Source organism: Gastrolobium bilobum, unplaced genomic scaffold, assembly GCF_033153095.1.
Source record: "Gastrolobium bilobum isolate Gb01-03AN ecotype WA unplaced genomic scaffold, APGP_CSIRO_Gbil_v1 utg30750, whole genome shotgun sequence".
Lineage (NCBI taxonomy): Eukaryota > Viridiplantae > Streptophyta > Magnoliopsida > Fabales > Fabaceae > Gastrolobium > Gastrolobium bilobum.
Genome location: NW_026898214.1, coordinates 1,767 through 16,485, shown reverse-complemented (window position 1 = coordinate 16,485; position 14,719 = coordinate 1,767). Strand labels below are relative to the sequence as shown.

The 14,719-nt window shown below is 37.1% G+C and overlaps 1 protein-coding gene and 1 non-coding gene across 3 annotated transcripts; both read right to left on the bottom strand.

Annotated features, from left to right (window-relative positions):
* Window positions 1-4,941: 4,941 nt before the first annotated feature.
* On the bottom strand, window positions 4,942-7,733 carry LOC133313897 (probable E3 ubiquitin-protein ligase RHC1A). 2 transcript variants are annotated; one of them, XM_061515309.1, is made up of 2 exons: window positions 7,519-7,600; window positions 4,942-6,407 (listed from the first exon to the last, which is right to left on the bottom strand). In XM_061515309.1, exon 2 carries the CDS (start codon window positions 6,346-6,348, stop codon window positions 5,386-5,388), a length of 963 nt encoding a protein of 320 aa, XP_061371293.1. In that variant the 5' UTR covers window positions 6,349-6,407; window positions 7,519-7,600; the 3' UTR covers window positions 4,942-5,385. The 2 variants fall into 2 exon arrangements, with proteins under 2 accessions (XP_061371293.1, XP_061371294.1); XM_061515310.1 differs by lacking the exon at window positions 7,519-7,600 and adding an exon at window positions 7,613-7,733 and having other exon boundaries at window positions 4,943-6,407.
* Window positions 7,734-14,081: 6,348 nt separating this feature from the next.
* Window positions 14,082-14,188, bottom strand: LOC133313898 (small nucleolar RNA R71). The gene has a single exon (XR_009751866.1). It is a non-coding gene; the product is annotated as a small nucleolar RNA R71 (small nucleolar RNA).
* Between the last annotated feature and the right edge of the window lie 531 nt (window positions 14,189-14,719).

Here is a 14,719-nt window from a genome sequence, read left to right as displayed (position 1 = left end):
AAGTGCCAGGCAGATCCTGGAGAGGGTCATTGGACAGTAGTCAAAACAATCCTCAAGTGTTTGAGAAGGACTAAAGATATGTTTCTAGTTTATGGTGGAGTTGATGAGCTAGCAGTGAAAGGGTTCACTGATGCTAGCTTTTAAAATGACAAAGATGATTGCAAATCACAATCAGGGTTTGTATTCACCTTAAATGGTGGAGTAATGTCTTGGAAGAGTTCTAAACAGGAGACTACAGCAAATTCAATGATAGAGGTGTTAGTATATGGATGTCCTAGAGACAATCTTTTAATTAGATTAGGACATATGTGTACCTTTTATATTGTCGCAAATAAATCATAAGCACTATTTATCCTGTTTCATATTTTGTCTCGATATCATTGTTTGTATATTATATGAGTAACTGGATAAACCCTTTAGAATAGAATAGGTATCTCTTGAGTATTTGTGATGAGATCACGATCATGAGGATTCAAGGATACCAGATGTTTATTCCTAATTTTATGTTCCTAGTCTAGAGACACTGAGGATGGGGATCAGTAATCTCAGGTAAAACTAGCACGACTTATCTACTTGTATTCAGATGCAAGGTAACATGAGCTACAGATATGGAGATGTCTTAGCTAAAGTCGTGGGTGGACCTATAATGGTATAGCTCGCACTGAACAGACCCATAAAGAGGCTCTATGAGGAAATCTCACAAATAGTATCATTAGAGCAGCCTCTTATTATTTGGGTATGTCTTTTCTTAGACCAGAAGTTTTCACCTAGACTGTGTTCTAGATGGTATGTTTTGATTGTATACCTCGTCTTCCTGGAACATGGAGATTCATAGGTATACCTTTGGGCATGTCCTGAAAAAACACAAGCCTAGGGTGATAAGCTGAGGGAATTCGTCAAATCTCTGTGAGGGATTAGGTTATATGTAAACCGGAGAAATCGGGATGACATTTACGGGACTCGGGAATCTATGCATAGTAAAAGAGATCATGAGATGATCTGCCTTTAGAGTCAGTAAATTGAAGATTTCCTATTTTGAATTAGAGTCAGGCAATCTATCTACTCCCCAGAGATACAGTACATCTTATGTACCCAAGATACATATACATATGCATGAGAATGTTATAATTACATCATTGACATACACCTCCAACCACTACCCCAATGGGCATGGTAGAGCACACACAGGGATTAACCCCAGTACCAAGGGATTACCTTATTGAAGCTCCCAAGCTAGGTAGCTTTGATGCAAGTTATACCGTAATTTCGTCTAACCAGAAATGCCTACACAAGGTCATTCTCATATTCATTAGCATCACATAAAGACCACTCACTTGGTCATTCAAGCATTCATGCAATTGTGACATAAATACTTACCCAAATCTTTTTGGTGAAGGACCAAAGGCAATCCACCAAGCTCAATCCTCAAGGATTACGTCTGTGGGAGGCAACCTATAACGATCACACATAGGATCATCAATTCAATGGTGCATCAATTTGAAATACAAAACATTACACTTCCCACTTCCACACATAGGTTCGGTCGTCAAGGCCCTAAATACATAATCATGTTGTTAATTTTATCACAACGTTCCTATGGCTTCCTAAGCCCATGACAACATCATTTCAAGTCCACAACACCATTCAATTACAACTCAACACAATTTTTCCTAAACTTCCTCTTCTAGGCCAAAATCACAACTCACACACATCCAATGATTTTGCTTCCAATTCACATGCATCACACCATCACACAACCTATTCAAACTTTGTTCCAACCATCACAACACCAAGCATATAAATTTTACATCATTTTTCCTCACACTCCACTCCACGGCCAAATTGTACATGCATTTCCACCAAAGGATTTTCACTTCAATTCCACACTTCAAACACATCATACAACCTATAATTAACCAATACAACTACTCCACAACTCAATTATCCAATCACACAGCAATCTCAATTCACAAAGTCATGCTCATCCATCACAAAATTTGCCTAAGTTATAATATTTTTCCTCAATAATTTTTATGAGCTCAATCATCATGAAACATCATTCTAAGACATATTTATCTAATACACAAATTCAATTTCAGGTCCCCAACCACATCAATTCATCCACACATGCTTTAGGGTTCATAAAATCAATCCACCAATTTATTCAATGAAAAGTGTTAAAACTTACCAAGGATCAAGGCCTAGGACTCCTCCACACAATACCCAAGCAATGGCTTGAGCAAACAACACCAACAACCTCACTTTTCTTCAACAAAACTGTGGAATGGGTGTGAATTTTCTCCCAAAATAGAGAGTTTCGAGACTTGAGAGTAGCATGGTTGTGTTTGGAAGGTATTTTACTATAATTTTTTTATTCTTCTTTCTTTAGTACTTCTCACCGTTCTATTATTTATTTAATTGATCCTTTGACCCGGTACCTTGTTTAAATCGTGAAGAAAGATAAGGTAAAAAAATCATATAAAACTCATATGTCCTCAAGAATTTAATTTTAAAAAATAATTTAATCTTTAAATAAAGTGTTGAGAATAGTATTATTAAATCTGGCTCGAATCGGTCGGGTTAACCTGAAATCCACTAAACCGATTATCTAATGGGTTCGAGTCAAGTAATAGATCAGTCATGTAACTGACTTGGTGAAAACTGATTTAACTCAAACCAATTTTTATCAAAATGGGTGACTTGACCAGTTCACAAAAAAATCGGCGGGTCCATGCATTCTTTTTTTAAAAAAAAGTCAGAACTTCTTGCAAATTTTTGTGCAATACTCCTCCCAAAAGGTCAAATCCTTTATGCGGCAAACCCATTTTGATTTGTTTGTTTTCTCTAGATATAGCAAAAGTTAATATTGTAGACTTGTTATAGATGTTAAATATTTAATTACAGAACAAATATTTTGTTTGTGGAGAATGGTGGGCGATTTATTGTTTTTCATATTAGAATATTTGAAATTGATATATTTTTTTACACGTATATGAATATATTTGTGAATTTATAAATATAAAATATAAATTATTTATACTTTTCCAGATCACCGATTCAACCTGTAACTTATCGGTTGAACCAACAACCTAATAAATGAGTTTCCCGCCAATGGCAGAGCTAGCTAAGTAACTCAGCAAGGGTCAAAATAATTTAGCCAGTACGAACACTAAATTTTTAAAACGTGACTAGTTAGAGTTATTAAGTTAAGTCTAAAATGTGGTTAATTTCTAAAAATTAGCAAGGCACTGGCTGGAGAAAAACAATTTAATGACTGGTCAATTTAATAACTGAGAAAAACAATTACCTACGTGAGAAGGGACACATTAGGATAAGAAACTTCGAGGAATACGTCAAGTCAAGTTACAATTCAAGTTAAACGGCGAGCTTATTTAATGTGGGTCGGGACTTAATAGTCCTTGATTAAAAATTGAAAGAAAAAAGGATTAACATGAAATTTGAAAAGAAAAAAAAGGATTTAAATGGGAATTTTTTCCCCCTTTTTTGGTAAAGGTGCATCCGAAACAATATGGGCTCTGTGTATATTAAAAAAATCCTTAAACGGCACCCCAACATGGGGTCCATTAATTTCTGGCATGAAAACGCAACTATGTGATTTTGACACTCTTACTCAAAAAATAAAAAATAACAAAATGAATTTTTAAATAAAAGTGATATTTACACGCGTACTTTGCCTCACATTCTTCACATGTAATAACTTGAACAATCTTTTTAATTAAGGACGAGACTTGGAGCAGAAAAAAAATGATTTATTTTACAGAAAAATGTAAGAATAAAATTGTGTAAAATCGACCCATTCTTATCTTCATAAGTCGAAATATATTATACACCGCAATTTACGCTTTAGAATAATCTTTCCTACTCATTAGTCATTATGCAAAGAACGCGAGGCAAAAGTGTATATAAATAATATTTTTGGTTTTTAAAATGGAACAGATTATCCTATCCATCGAGGGTAAGGTATATAATATATTATTAATTGATTGCCATACTAAAATAACACTTATTTCTATATTCTTAATTACAAACTCATTTACTACTTATATAATTAATATAGTTATTTATAAGAAGCATTACAATTATTTATTTAACGGAATTAATTATACTTTGTATCACATTATTTAGGAGTACCAAAACCCTCAAGGTCCGTGGACCTACATTGAGGGAAGCTGCACCCCTCAAGTGGAAAATCGTGGTATGCTTGTAATTAAATCTAAAGTAAAAATATATAAAAATATTACATATATAATCATTTGCAACCCCCTAATTCTTCCTAGTTCCAGCGTAAGGAGTGTTAGAATTTCCTTTTTGGCATGCAGCCCTTCACCCACGGCAGACAATGATGCTGTTTGGCCAGTTTGGGAGAACTTGTCACGATAATTAATGTATGCCAACACATGGTCCCTCGTTTCATGCTTTTTTGGACATGAAACAAGGCAAAACTCATAATTGTACTTCATACGAAAAATGTTTTTTTTTTTTTTTTTTGGTTCTCTTTTCTCTTGGCCATTGGTTACTTATCTACATATGTCAAGTGGGCATATTATTCAGTAGACCAAACTTCAATCAAATACTTAACTCACTTTTTTTCATACTAGCAATAACATTCAATCTTTTCTTACTACCAACCGTAGCCTTTGATTATGGGGAAAAAGATTATGGAAATTGGTGTTTGGTAGATGTCCTACATAGCAGAATTATGCTAGTGATTACCTACTTAAGCTGTTTATGGGTGGCTTAGCAAACTAAGACTTCAAGCATAGCAGGTAAAGCGTCATGCTGTGGAAGGGGCAAATTAGCTTGGCAATATTCTAAAGTGCACTACTAAAGCTTGATATTTTTGAAAGAAATATTAAAGGTAGATACACTTGTACTCGTTTATTTAAAAAATAAAAATATTTTCCCATCTTTTCAAAGACACAATAATCCACAGTCAGAGACTATAACGCAGTTATCTCATAAAGCAACCTTAATCACCAGCAACTTGGGTAACTAAATCCATATCCTAACCTAATATGCAGAAGATAATGGAAGGCTTCACCACTTGAGAGATTCATCTAAGAATGGTCTCAAAACCAAGCCCTTAATTCTAGCACTTCTGTTGATGACCACACCGATTACCTATGCACCATGGTGAAACTTCCAAGATACTAACTAAAATGTAAAACGAAAATTGCTTCCAAAAAACTTGCATTTACAAATATTTAACAAACATTATCCAGCATCTGCCATCTGCCTTCCATGAGATTAAGTTCAAAATACTATCTTCAGAAATTTTCTCCATCTCATTTAAATTACAAGCAACATTAGACAGACAGTTATACTTACCCAGGAGAAGAAATGAAACTTTTAGTTATCAGAGGGTCATTCCCTACTTCTTCCATTATTCTGGTCATTAGTTGAAGAGCTGCTTCCCCCATTGTCAGCATTATGGTTAGTATTTGAACTAGAAGAACGGAATGGCCACAAAAACGATAGCGGATTTCTCCTTCCTTGGTTCGGCAGGCTATTCTCCCTGCCCCTGGAGATATCATTGTCACTACTGCTATTGGCATTCCTTCTTCCCCAACTTCGATTGCCACGAGAACTAGCATGTCCTTGAGGAGGCAGCTCAACACGACAAACAGGACATGAGTTATGCTGAACCAACCAAGGAACAATACAGTCCGAGTGGTAAATATGGTTACATGGCATCTCCCTGGCCTCAGATCCCAATTCAAATTTTTCTTTACAAACCGGACAGTGCGAATCAGAGCGAAGATGGGCCTGTGTGATCTTAATAGTGGGCATTGCATCAATTGAAGAACGCGAGGCAGGGGCCGGACCAAGCTGATCATTCATTGTGAGTTGTTGAACAAGTTCTTCCAGTCCATGACCCATCAAATAGTTACCAAAATCAATGCGCCTAGGACCACCTCTTGGGCTACCATTAGACAAGATGAACCCAGGAGGTTGACCATGAAATATCAAATAAGGACCAGAACTGATAATACCCCAACTCTGTTCAGGAACTGGGGCAGAACCAGACCTCCCTCTAACATCAAAGTTTGGGTATCGTCCAGCCATTCTCTGCCTCATGAAAGTATCAACAGCGTCTCTAAGCCCAATTATTGGTTCAGAACCTCTTTGCCCCATAACAGCATGTATAGCATCAAAAATGTCAGGCGATTGATGATACTCTTCCAACTGTGATGAAAAGCCATGTTCTCGCATCTCACTAAGTTCTTGTACAAAGCCTCCATCACAGTAAGGGCAAATGACATCACTCCCTCCAAGCACGATTGGCTGCCTGCATGCATAACACCAATACGTCGCTCCACTTGACATACTTTCTGTTTCACTATACTTTTAAATTGAAAAAGATACACCAAAAGTCCACTTTCCTTCTGCACCAAAATATAGGGTTTCAGAAATTATAGTCACCACTACAGTAAACATTAGGTTATAAAATTGACATCAATAAACAGCTTATCAGTCCTGAAGATTTAATACACCAGTAGGTTATCCTAGTGAAGTATTTTTGCAGCACACCAGACCAGATGCTCAATATTGATATGTATATCCTTAAAAGGAGTAAAATGGTAAACTAGAGAGAGATAGGAAATTAGGAAATTAGGAATAGGAGACCTCGAATTACTTAGAACTAGCAGAGGGATCAAAATAAATCAAAACTTTCTTTTAACCATCAACTTTGCCAGATTAAATAGTTTGTTAATCTTATTCCAAAAAAATGCTTTTTGAAAAGGGATGCCATAAAAGTTGACTCAGAAAGAAAAAAAAACATGAACAGGAAATGTAAATAAAAGATTTTCCCCCTTCAATTAAACTAAACGAAGCCTTTGATCGGATTTCATATAAATGACAACATACTAATTCTAATTAGAAACTAATTCCCTGAGTAAAAATGAAATTATAAATGAAGTCTATCATGGCTATGAACAATGGATGTCAGAAACTGCTAGCATATAGTCAACTGTCTCTTTGGATCAAATCATGAGGACTTACAACAAGTTTGTCAATAATTTCAGATAATAAATAGTAAATCATTTAGAATCATTAAATAAACCTGCAAATGAATTTTGAATTTTTTTGATTATCATTATCAGAGAAAAAACTGCAATTCCTTCCACCAGCACAACAAGGAACAGGTCAAGTCCAACAATACAGAAGGGAAACAAAACCCTATAAATCCACTTACAAATTAAAACGAAATCATTTTTTCCCCTTAAAAGAAAAAGGAAAAAGTCAATTACTACAGATAAATTAAAGAGGAACTAAATTCATAGAGAATCAGAGAGCACCAACAACAGAAATAGGACTTATCCTCAATCGCCACCACAAAGACAGTAACAGTACAGAGAAAGAACAATGAAACCCCGACTGAAAACTAAAATCCAGCAAAAATCACAGCATATTGTCATCAAAGCACGTAACTTTTCAAATGGGGTTTCAGTTAAACAAAAACCCATAATTCCAGTGACCAGATTAAGTTCATACCCATATAGAATCCACTGAATAAATGTCAAAATAACAACCAAAAAAGTATGAGAAAGAAAAATTCAAGGAAAGGGAGATATCAGAGTGAAATTACCGAAGGAAAGGATGAGAAAACGATAAAGGTAAAGTACAGAGAATGAAGAGCGTGAAATTCTGAGCCTGCTAGAGAGAGAAAGCAGAAGAAGACCTTCTCTCTAACTGTTGACTGGGTCTTCCACCTAAGAGGAAAAGTCTTGTTATTGTCACTCACTTCTTCGGAATTTTGATTATTTTAATTTCACTAAAAAATTATGAAAAATGGTAATTTTAAAATAATATATCACCTCCGTCCTCGGCTACCCAAAATTGGCGCATTCAGATCGATGCAATTTTTAAAGATTTTATTAAAATAATGCAAATCAGGCATGCCGGTATATTAATTTAAATTTAAATTGCATTAAATAAGTCAAAAGACACAAAGTTAGAGTACCGGTATATTACTTTTAGGATTTGTTTTTCTTATGTTATATGATAAAACAAATTCTTCTTACACACATCATAAAAAGATGCGTCATTTTTTTTTAAATAGGTGAGTTCCACACTTGATGTATCTATAACATGAGATTAGAATTTTCTTACAACATAAGATTTATTTTTCCCATTATTTTTTAGATAAAAAATGAAAAATTGTAATTTTTTGTGTTTTTGTTTATTTCCCTTGTATTTAAAAAAAAAATTCTTAAGAGTTAGAAAGTATATATGTTAAAAAAACAATCATCGATTAGTGATATATAGTTTATTTTCCTTAACCACCATATAATGGTGTTACGAAGAGGAGAAGTGGAGCTCCAAGCTGGGTTAAGAACTTTGTTGTTAATATTCATTAGGAACATAATGGATAGATATAATACAATTGTATATAAGAGTTACAGTGAGTGAATTAGAATAAGAGTAAAAGGTTAATGGATTGATATTGTAGTCACTGATATAGCCATTGTAAACGTGACGTGGCATGGGTTAGGACATTCATAGCTTGCTGTCATTGTAATAAAAGGATAGTTGTTGTGACTGATACCATTCATTCAGAAAAATAAAAGTTCTTTGTTCCTTATTCTGTTTCTCTTCCTCTGTTAATGGTACAAACCCTTATCATTGGTGCTTTCGTTCTCCATCAACTTCTGAAGATCGAAGATGCGAATCCAAGAGTTAGCAGAAGAATTGGGTTCTTTTCAAGCATGGGTGGACCATAGTTGGAGGAGATTCAACAACGTTTCGGTGACCATCAAACCCAGCTCACGAGAATCAACGTTCAGCTGCAACAGATCCATGCAGCGGTGGTGGGAGCGGAGAATCGAGGGGGTAAGAATGTTCCACCGCGAGTCAACAATGAATCTTTAGGATCTACTCACCCTAGATATGATCCTAATGACTCAAGAAATGTGATGAAATCAGTGAAAATGGATTTGCCCTCTTTTGATGGGAAGGATCCAACCAGTTGGATATTTAGGGTGGAATTGTACTTCGGCTTGCAGCAAATACCTGAGTCCCTCAAGGTTTAGTTGGCAGGCATGAAAATAGAGGGAACGACAGGTCCGTGGTTCCAGTGGCTATTTAGCGGAAGAACCATTCAAAATTGGGAGGATCTTAAACATGCAGTGAAGCGACGTTTTGGGGATACAACTTACACGAATTTAAGAGGCGTTTTATCCAAGTTGACTCAGGAAGGAGCCATCTCTGAGTACATTCGGAGTTTTGAGTCTCTAATTAACCAAGTGATTGATTTTTCAGATGAAGTGTTACTGTGTTTTTTTTGTTTTTGGGTTACAACCAGAATTGAGAAGAGCTATACAATTACATAGGCCCACAACCCTGCATTAGACTATGCAATTAGCCATCACTTACGAATCCCATTTCACAGAGTTACGTTCGTCCCTGACCTCTACTACCAAGAAGTTTTTTCCCAAGCCAATTTCGATTGTGGAACATAATCCACCGAATGAGGCAGTGTAACCAGTGAAACCATTCCTTCCAGCCTTACCTTCGAATGTTCCTATCAAAAAAAATTCCAATGAGTACTTACAGAAGCGTAGAGAGGCAGGACTTTGTTACACTTGTGATGACAAGTGGACATCCAAGCATAGATGCAAGGCTAAGTTCCTGATGATGGTAGGTGAGTTCGATAATGATGATGAAGATTTAGATGAGCACATAGTATGGCAACCTGAGTAAGGGCAGCAAGAGTGTCACGATTCAGCTCTTCATTCTCTTGAATGTGATCAGTATCCCAGAGCCTTACAATTCACTCACTGGGTGGAAAGTTAGTTTCAATTTTAATTGATTCGGGTAGCTCTTATAATTTTGTATAAAAAGAATTAGCAGAGCAGATGGGCTTACCAATGGTCAGAATTTCCAAAATGCGAGTTTTCTTGGGCAATGGGGAATTTCTTATGTGTGAAAAAAATGCCCTGCTGTTGTAGTGAATATTCAAGGGTGTGAATTTAAGGTTGATTTGTGGGTAATTGAATTGAGGAGTTTGGGAGTCATTCTGGGCATAATGTGGCTGAGTTCTTTGGGAAGGGTAATTCACGATTACAGTGAGATGTCAATGGAGTTTAATTGGAATGGGAAGAGGGTCTTACTGTATGGTCAAGGAAGCAAGGAGGTGATGTTGCAACCTATGGGTAAATGTATGTCCTTAGCAGTAGAGGATGCAACATTGCTGGAGTCAAGGACCTTGTTGTCTGAGTTAGCAGCCTTGAAAGGAAAAATTCCTTTAGAAGTGTGGAATATTTTGGTACACCATCAATTAGTTTTCCAATTACCCCAAGGCTTACCTCCTTTAAGAGACTGTGATCATGCCATCCATCTAATTCCAGGCTCTAAACCAGTGAATGTGAAACCATACAGGTACAACCACAATCAAAAAGCAGAGATTGAAAGGCAGGTGGCTGAATTGTTAAAATCTGGTTTAATTAAAACAAGCCATAGTCCATTTTCCTCACTTGTTTTGTTGGTCAAAAAACAGGATAATTCTTGGAGGATGTGTATAGACTATCGGGCTTTGAATGCTATTACTGTTAAGGATTGTTTTCCAATTCCGACAGTTGATGAACTCCTTGATGAGTTAAAGGATGTTGTTGTGTTCTCAAAGCTGGATTTGAGGAGTGGATACCATCAAATAAGGCTGATTCTGGGGGATACTCCTAAAATAGCTTCTCGCACTTATGATGGCCACTATGAGTTCATGGTGATGCCGTTTGGCTTGACCAACGCTCCTTCTACCTTCTAATCTGCCAAGAATCAAATGTTTAGACCCTGTTTGAGAAGGTTCATCATAGTTTTTTTTATGACATCTTAATATATAGTGGGTCCTTCTTACAGCATCTGGATCATATTCGGTTGACACTGGCTTGTTTACAGCAAAATCATTTCATGGTCAAGCTTAGCAAGTGTGGCTTTGCACTATCAAAAAAAGACTATTTGGGGCACTTGGTTTATGGGGAAGGAGTTAAGGCTGACCCAAGGAAGATAGAAGCAATGATATAATGGCCTCAACCCAAGAACATTAAACAATTGAGAGGGTTCATAGGTCTCACTGGTTACTATCGATATTTTATTAGCCAATATGCTTCTATGGCAGCTCCTCTTACTGACTATTGAAGACTGATGCATTTGTATGGAGTGTTGATGCAGAGAAAGCTTTTTCCTTGTTGAAAGAAGCAATGTCCTCCACACCAATTTAAGCCTTACCTGATTTTTCCATACCCTTTATTATTGAAACAAATGCATCTTCATTTGGTATTGGTGCTGTGTTGTTGCAAAAAAATAAACCTATAGCTTTTTTCAGCAAGAAGTTGGGCCCTAGAATGAGAGCTGCTTCAACATATGACAGGGAGCTTATTGCTGTAACAGAGGCTGTAACAAAATGGTGCCACTATTTGTTGGGTTCTATATTTGTTATTAGAACTGATCTTAGAAGTCTAAAACTGCTCTTTTCTCAAACTATCCAAACATTGGAGCAGCAAAAGTATGCCTACAAGATAATGGGGTATGACTTCTCCATTGAATACAAACCGGGTATAATAAATATTGTGGCTGATTCCTTGTGTAGAAGAGATGAGGAAGATGATCCTGGTAAGTGCTTGATGGGACGTAAATTTGTTCCCATCTAAGCCCATTTTGATGGCAAATTACCATACGTTCCCTCTTCTGATGAGCAACTTCAACATGAAAATCACTTGTTTTACACATTTGTGACAAAAACACAGTGGGGGAACGGATGGTAACATATTCCTTTAAAATATATTGAAAGGGGAACGGACTGAGACACATTTAATGCACCTGCTCCATTCATTTAATGCTTCTGTAACTTTGCAGGTAACGTAGAGTTAAAGACTTCTAAAAAGCAAGGCGGTGCACCAACTGAGCAGCTGGAAACGTGAAGAGCAAAGAATCAAGAGTTCTCATTGGCTGAAAACAGAAGCAAAACATGGGAAGGTCTGCAAACAACGGCTAATCATCACCAAACCCTGTTCCATTCAGCAATTCACGCAAGCTTCCATACTCTGCTGCCACCATCTCGTCCCCTCATTCAAGCAACTAGCTCCAAGGGAATTGCAGTCTTGCCATTCCTCTTCCAGCTATAAATAGGACCTCCCTCACGCAAAAACATCATCGGATTCTGGAGAGATTAAAGTCCAAAAGGAAGAAGATCACCTAGTAGTAGTAGTAGTTAGTAACTTAGTTTAATTTTCAGTTGTAACTGTAGTTAAGTGACAACCCCTCTTCTCTTCTCTGTAAACAACCATCAAGACTCCTCACGAGCAAATACCCATCTTTCTCCATTTTCTGTTACTTTTTGTAAACCATCTTTTAAATTAATATAAGTGTTTTTCTCTTCGTTCCAATCGTTATCTCTTGACTGAATCTCGAGTCTATGTGATCTCAGTTGAGAATAATTATGTTTAAACTATCAGTCATGAGCTGAACTATCTGTGGAACGAGTAAACTGTGAAACTCTTAAAGAACTGTTTTCAAAACTCTTGACCGAAGCTTTTTGTATTTCTTTGGCTAAGTAAGCTATATTCATTGTGCGCCAATGGAAATTGGGTACATACTGAGAAAGGAACTTCCATAAGGAAGGGATTTCAGACAGCTTAGCCATTGGGGGAAGGTAGATGTCATGGCAAAAACGCTACTGGTCACCTTAGGAATAAGGGGCCAACTCGTCCATTTTAAGGTTCTGAACTAAGTACCTGTTGGAGTCAAGGGAGCCGTAGGAATATGGAAACTTGTGAGCCATCTAGACCATGAGCTGAGGAATCAGAGTTGGCAGGCAAAGAAACTGGGACAAAGCCAAAAGGTGCTAAGTCTTGAGCAGAGAAAACAGCCCCTTTAAGAGTGAAGCAGTGAATCTGTTCCTTCTGTTAAACTGTTTTAACCACCACCCTGTTGTCTCTTGATTATAGTTATTTCTGGTTTAGTAGTTTTATTTTATTTTATCTAGTACTTATAAAAACTCCAATGATTGTTATCTCACCTTCTTCTAAACAGGAAGGATCACATACATAACGCAGCGAGCAACTGTTTGCCATCAGATTGAACCTATTGTTCTTGAGGAACGTTGTCAAGACAGTAGGGAACGTTTGACCAGGCAGTTCATTTACTAACTTTTCTTCTCATTTTCACTCTTTATAAACAGTGATAAAACAATAATTAGCACTCTATCCTCGTGGGAACGATAATTTGGGCATTAATACTCCCTCTATTACTTGATGCGTGCACTTGCGCACTTGGGTTGGAACTAAGGGACGAATCTGTGTTCTGCAAGAACAGAAGAACGTCCCCCTATCAAAACTTATATTTTCCACCATCAACAAACCACCCAACAAGTTTTTGGCGCCGTTGTCGGGGATAGAAACACTAACTGTTGTTCTTATCATTGTTTTCTAACACATATACTGTATATCTGACTTTACTTTTATATTTTTTTCTCTTTATCACTGAATCTGTTGTGCATATATATATATATATATATCTTGTGTTATTGGTTTATGAGTGAAGAGTTTGAAACAGACTCTAACCACTCCATTGAAGTACCTGAGTTTCTCTTTGATCCTGAGCCAGAACGCACACTCCATAGGAGAAGAAGGAACCTCAGGGAAAGATTTCTTGAAAACATGGTTGATCACAATAATAAAAATGAAGAGGTTCCCCCTGAACAGAACTTCAGAACTTTGGCTGCTTCTTTTCGGAACAGACCAGACAGGGGAGTGATCCTCCCTCTTGTAGTACCCAATTTTGAACTAAAACCCATCATGTTTCACATGATTAGGGAAGCAGAGGTCTTCAATAGACTCCCTACAGAAGATCCTTACACACACCTCGCAACATTCCAAGATATCTGTGACAATTTTAAAGCTGAGGGTGTAACAGAAGAGAGCATGAGAATGAGGTTGTTCCCTCACTCCTTAGGCTTAAAAGTAAAAACATGGATTAAAACTCTCACCCCTTGATCAATCCACACATGGGAAGAACTCTCTAACAAGTTCATAGAGAGGTTTCTCCCAATGTCTCGACAAGCAGATGTTAGAGCAGAAATCTCTAACTTCAGAATGTTTTATGGAGAAAATCTCTATGAAGCATGGGAGAGATACAAGGACATCATAAGAAAATGTCCAAACCATGGGGTAGAGAGTTGGGGAGTGTTACAATCTTTCTATAAAGGACTTGACCATACTTCTCAATCTCACCTAGATTTTGCTGCAAGAGGATATTTTTTTACAGGAACACTTGAATCAAGATATGAAATCATAGAAGGGACTGCTGAAAGATGTCTCCAATGGCCAATAGATAGAGTGAGCCCAGTAAGAAAGCCAGGCATGCTAGAATTGGATAAACAAACAGCCATGGAAGCCCAGTTGGCATCACTCATGAATGAAGTGAAGAACCTAAAAGCCGACCAAGAAGCACCAAGGATGGAAGTCTTACAACTCACAGCAACTGAAACAAAACCATACTCAGCCTGTGGTGACCTTCATGACTCAACAGACTGCCCATCCACTGCATTGGTGTGTTATGCAGAAAATTTTGGCAATAGGAACTTCACCAGAGACAATCAACAAGCAGGACGAAAGACACATTCAAGCCCTGAAGGAACTATCATTAAGGATCAGAACCACAACGCCCAATGGAGGCCACCCATTAACCAAAGACCATTCAA

Bases quoted from the DNA above. Each gene is read 5' to 3' on its own strand.
- LOC133313897 (XM_061515310.1), bottom strand. From the start codon at position 6,348: ATGTCAAGTGGAGCGACGTATTGGTGTTATGCATGCAGGCAGCCAATC.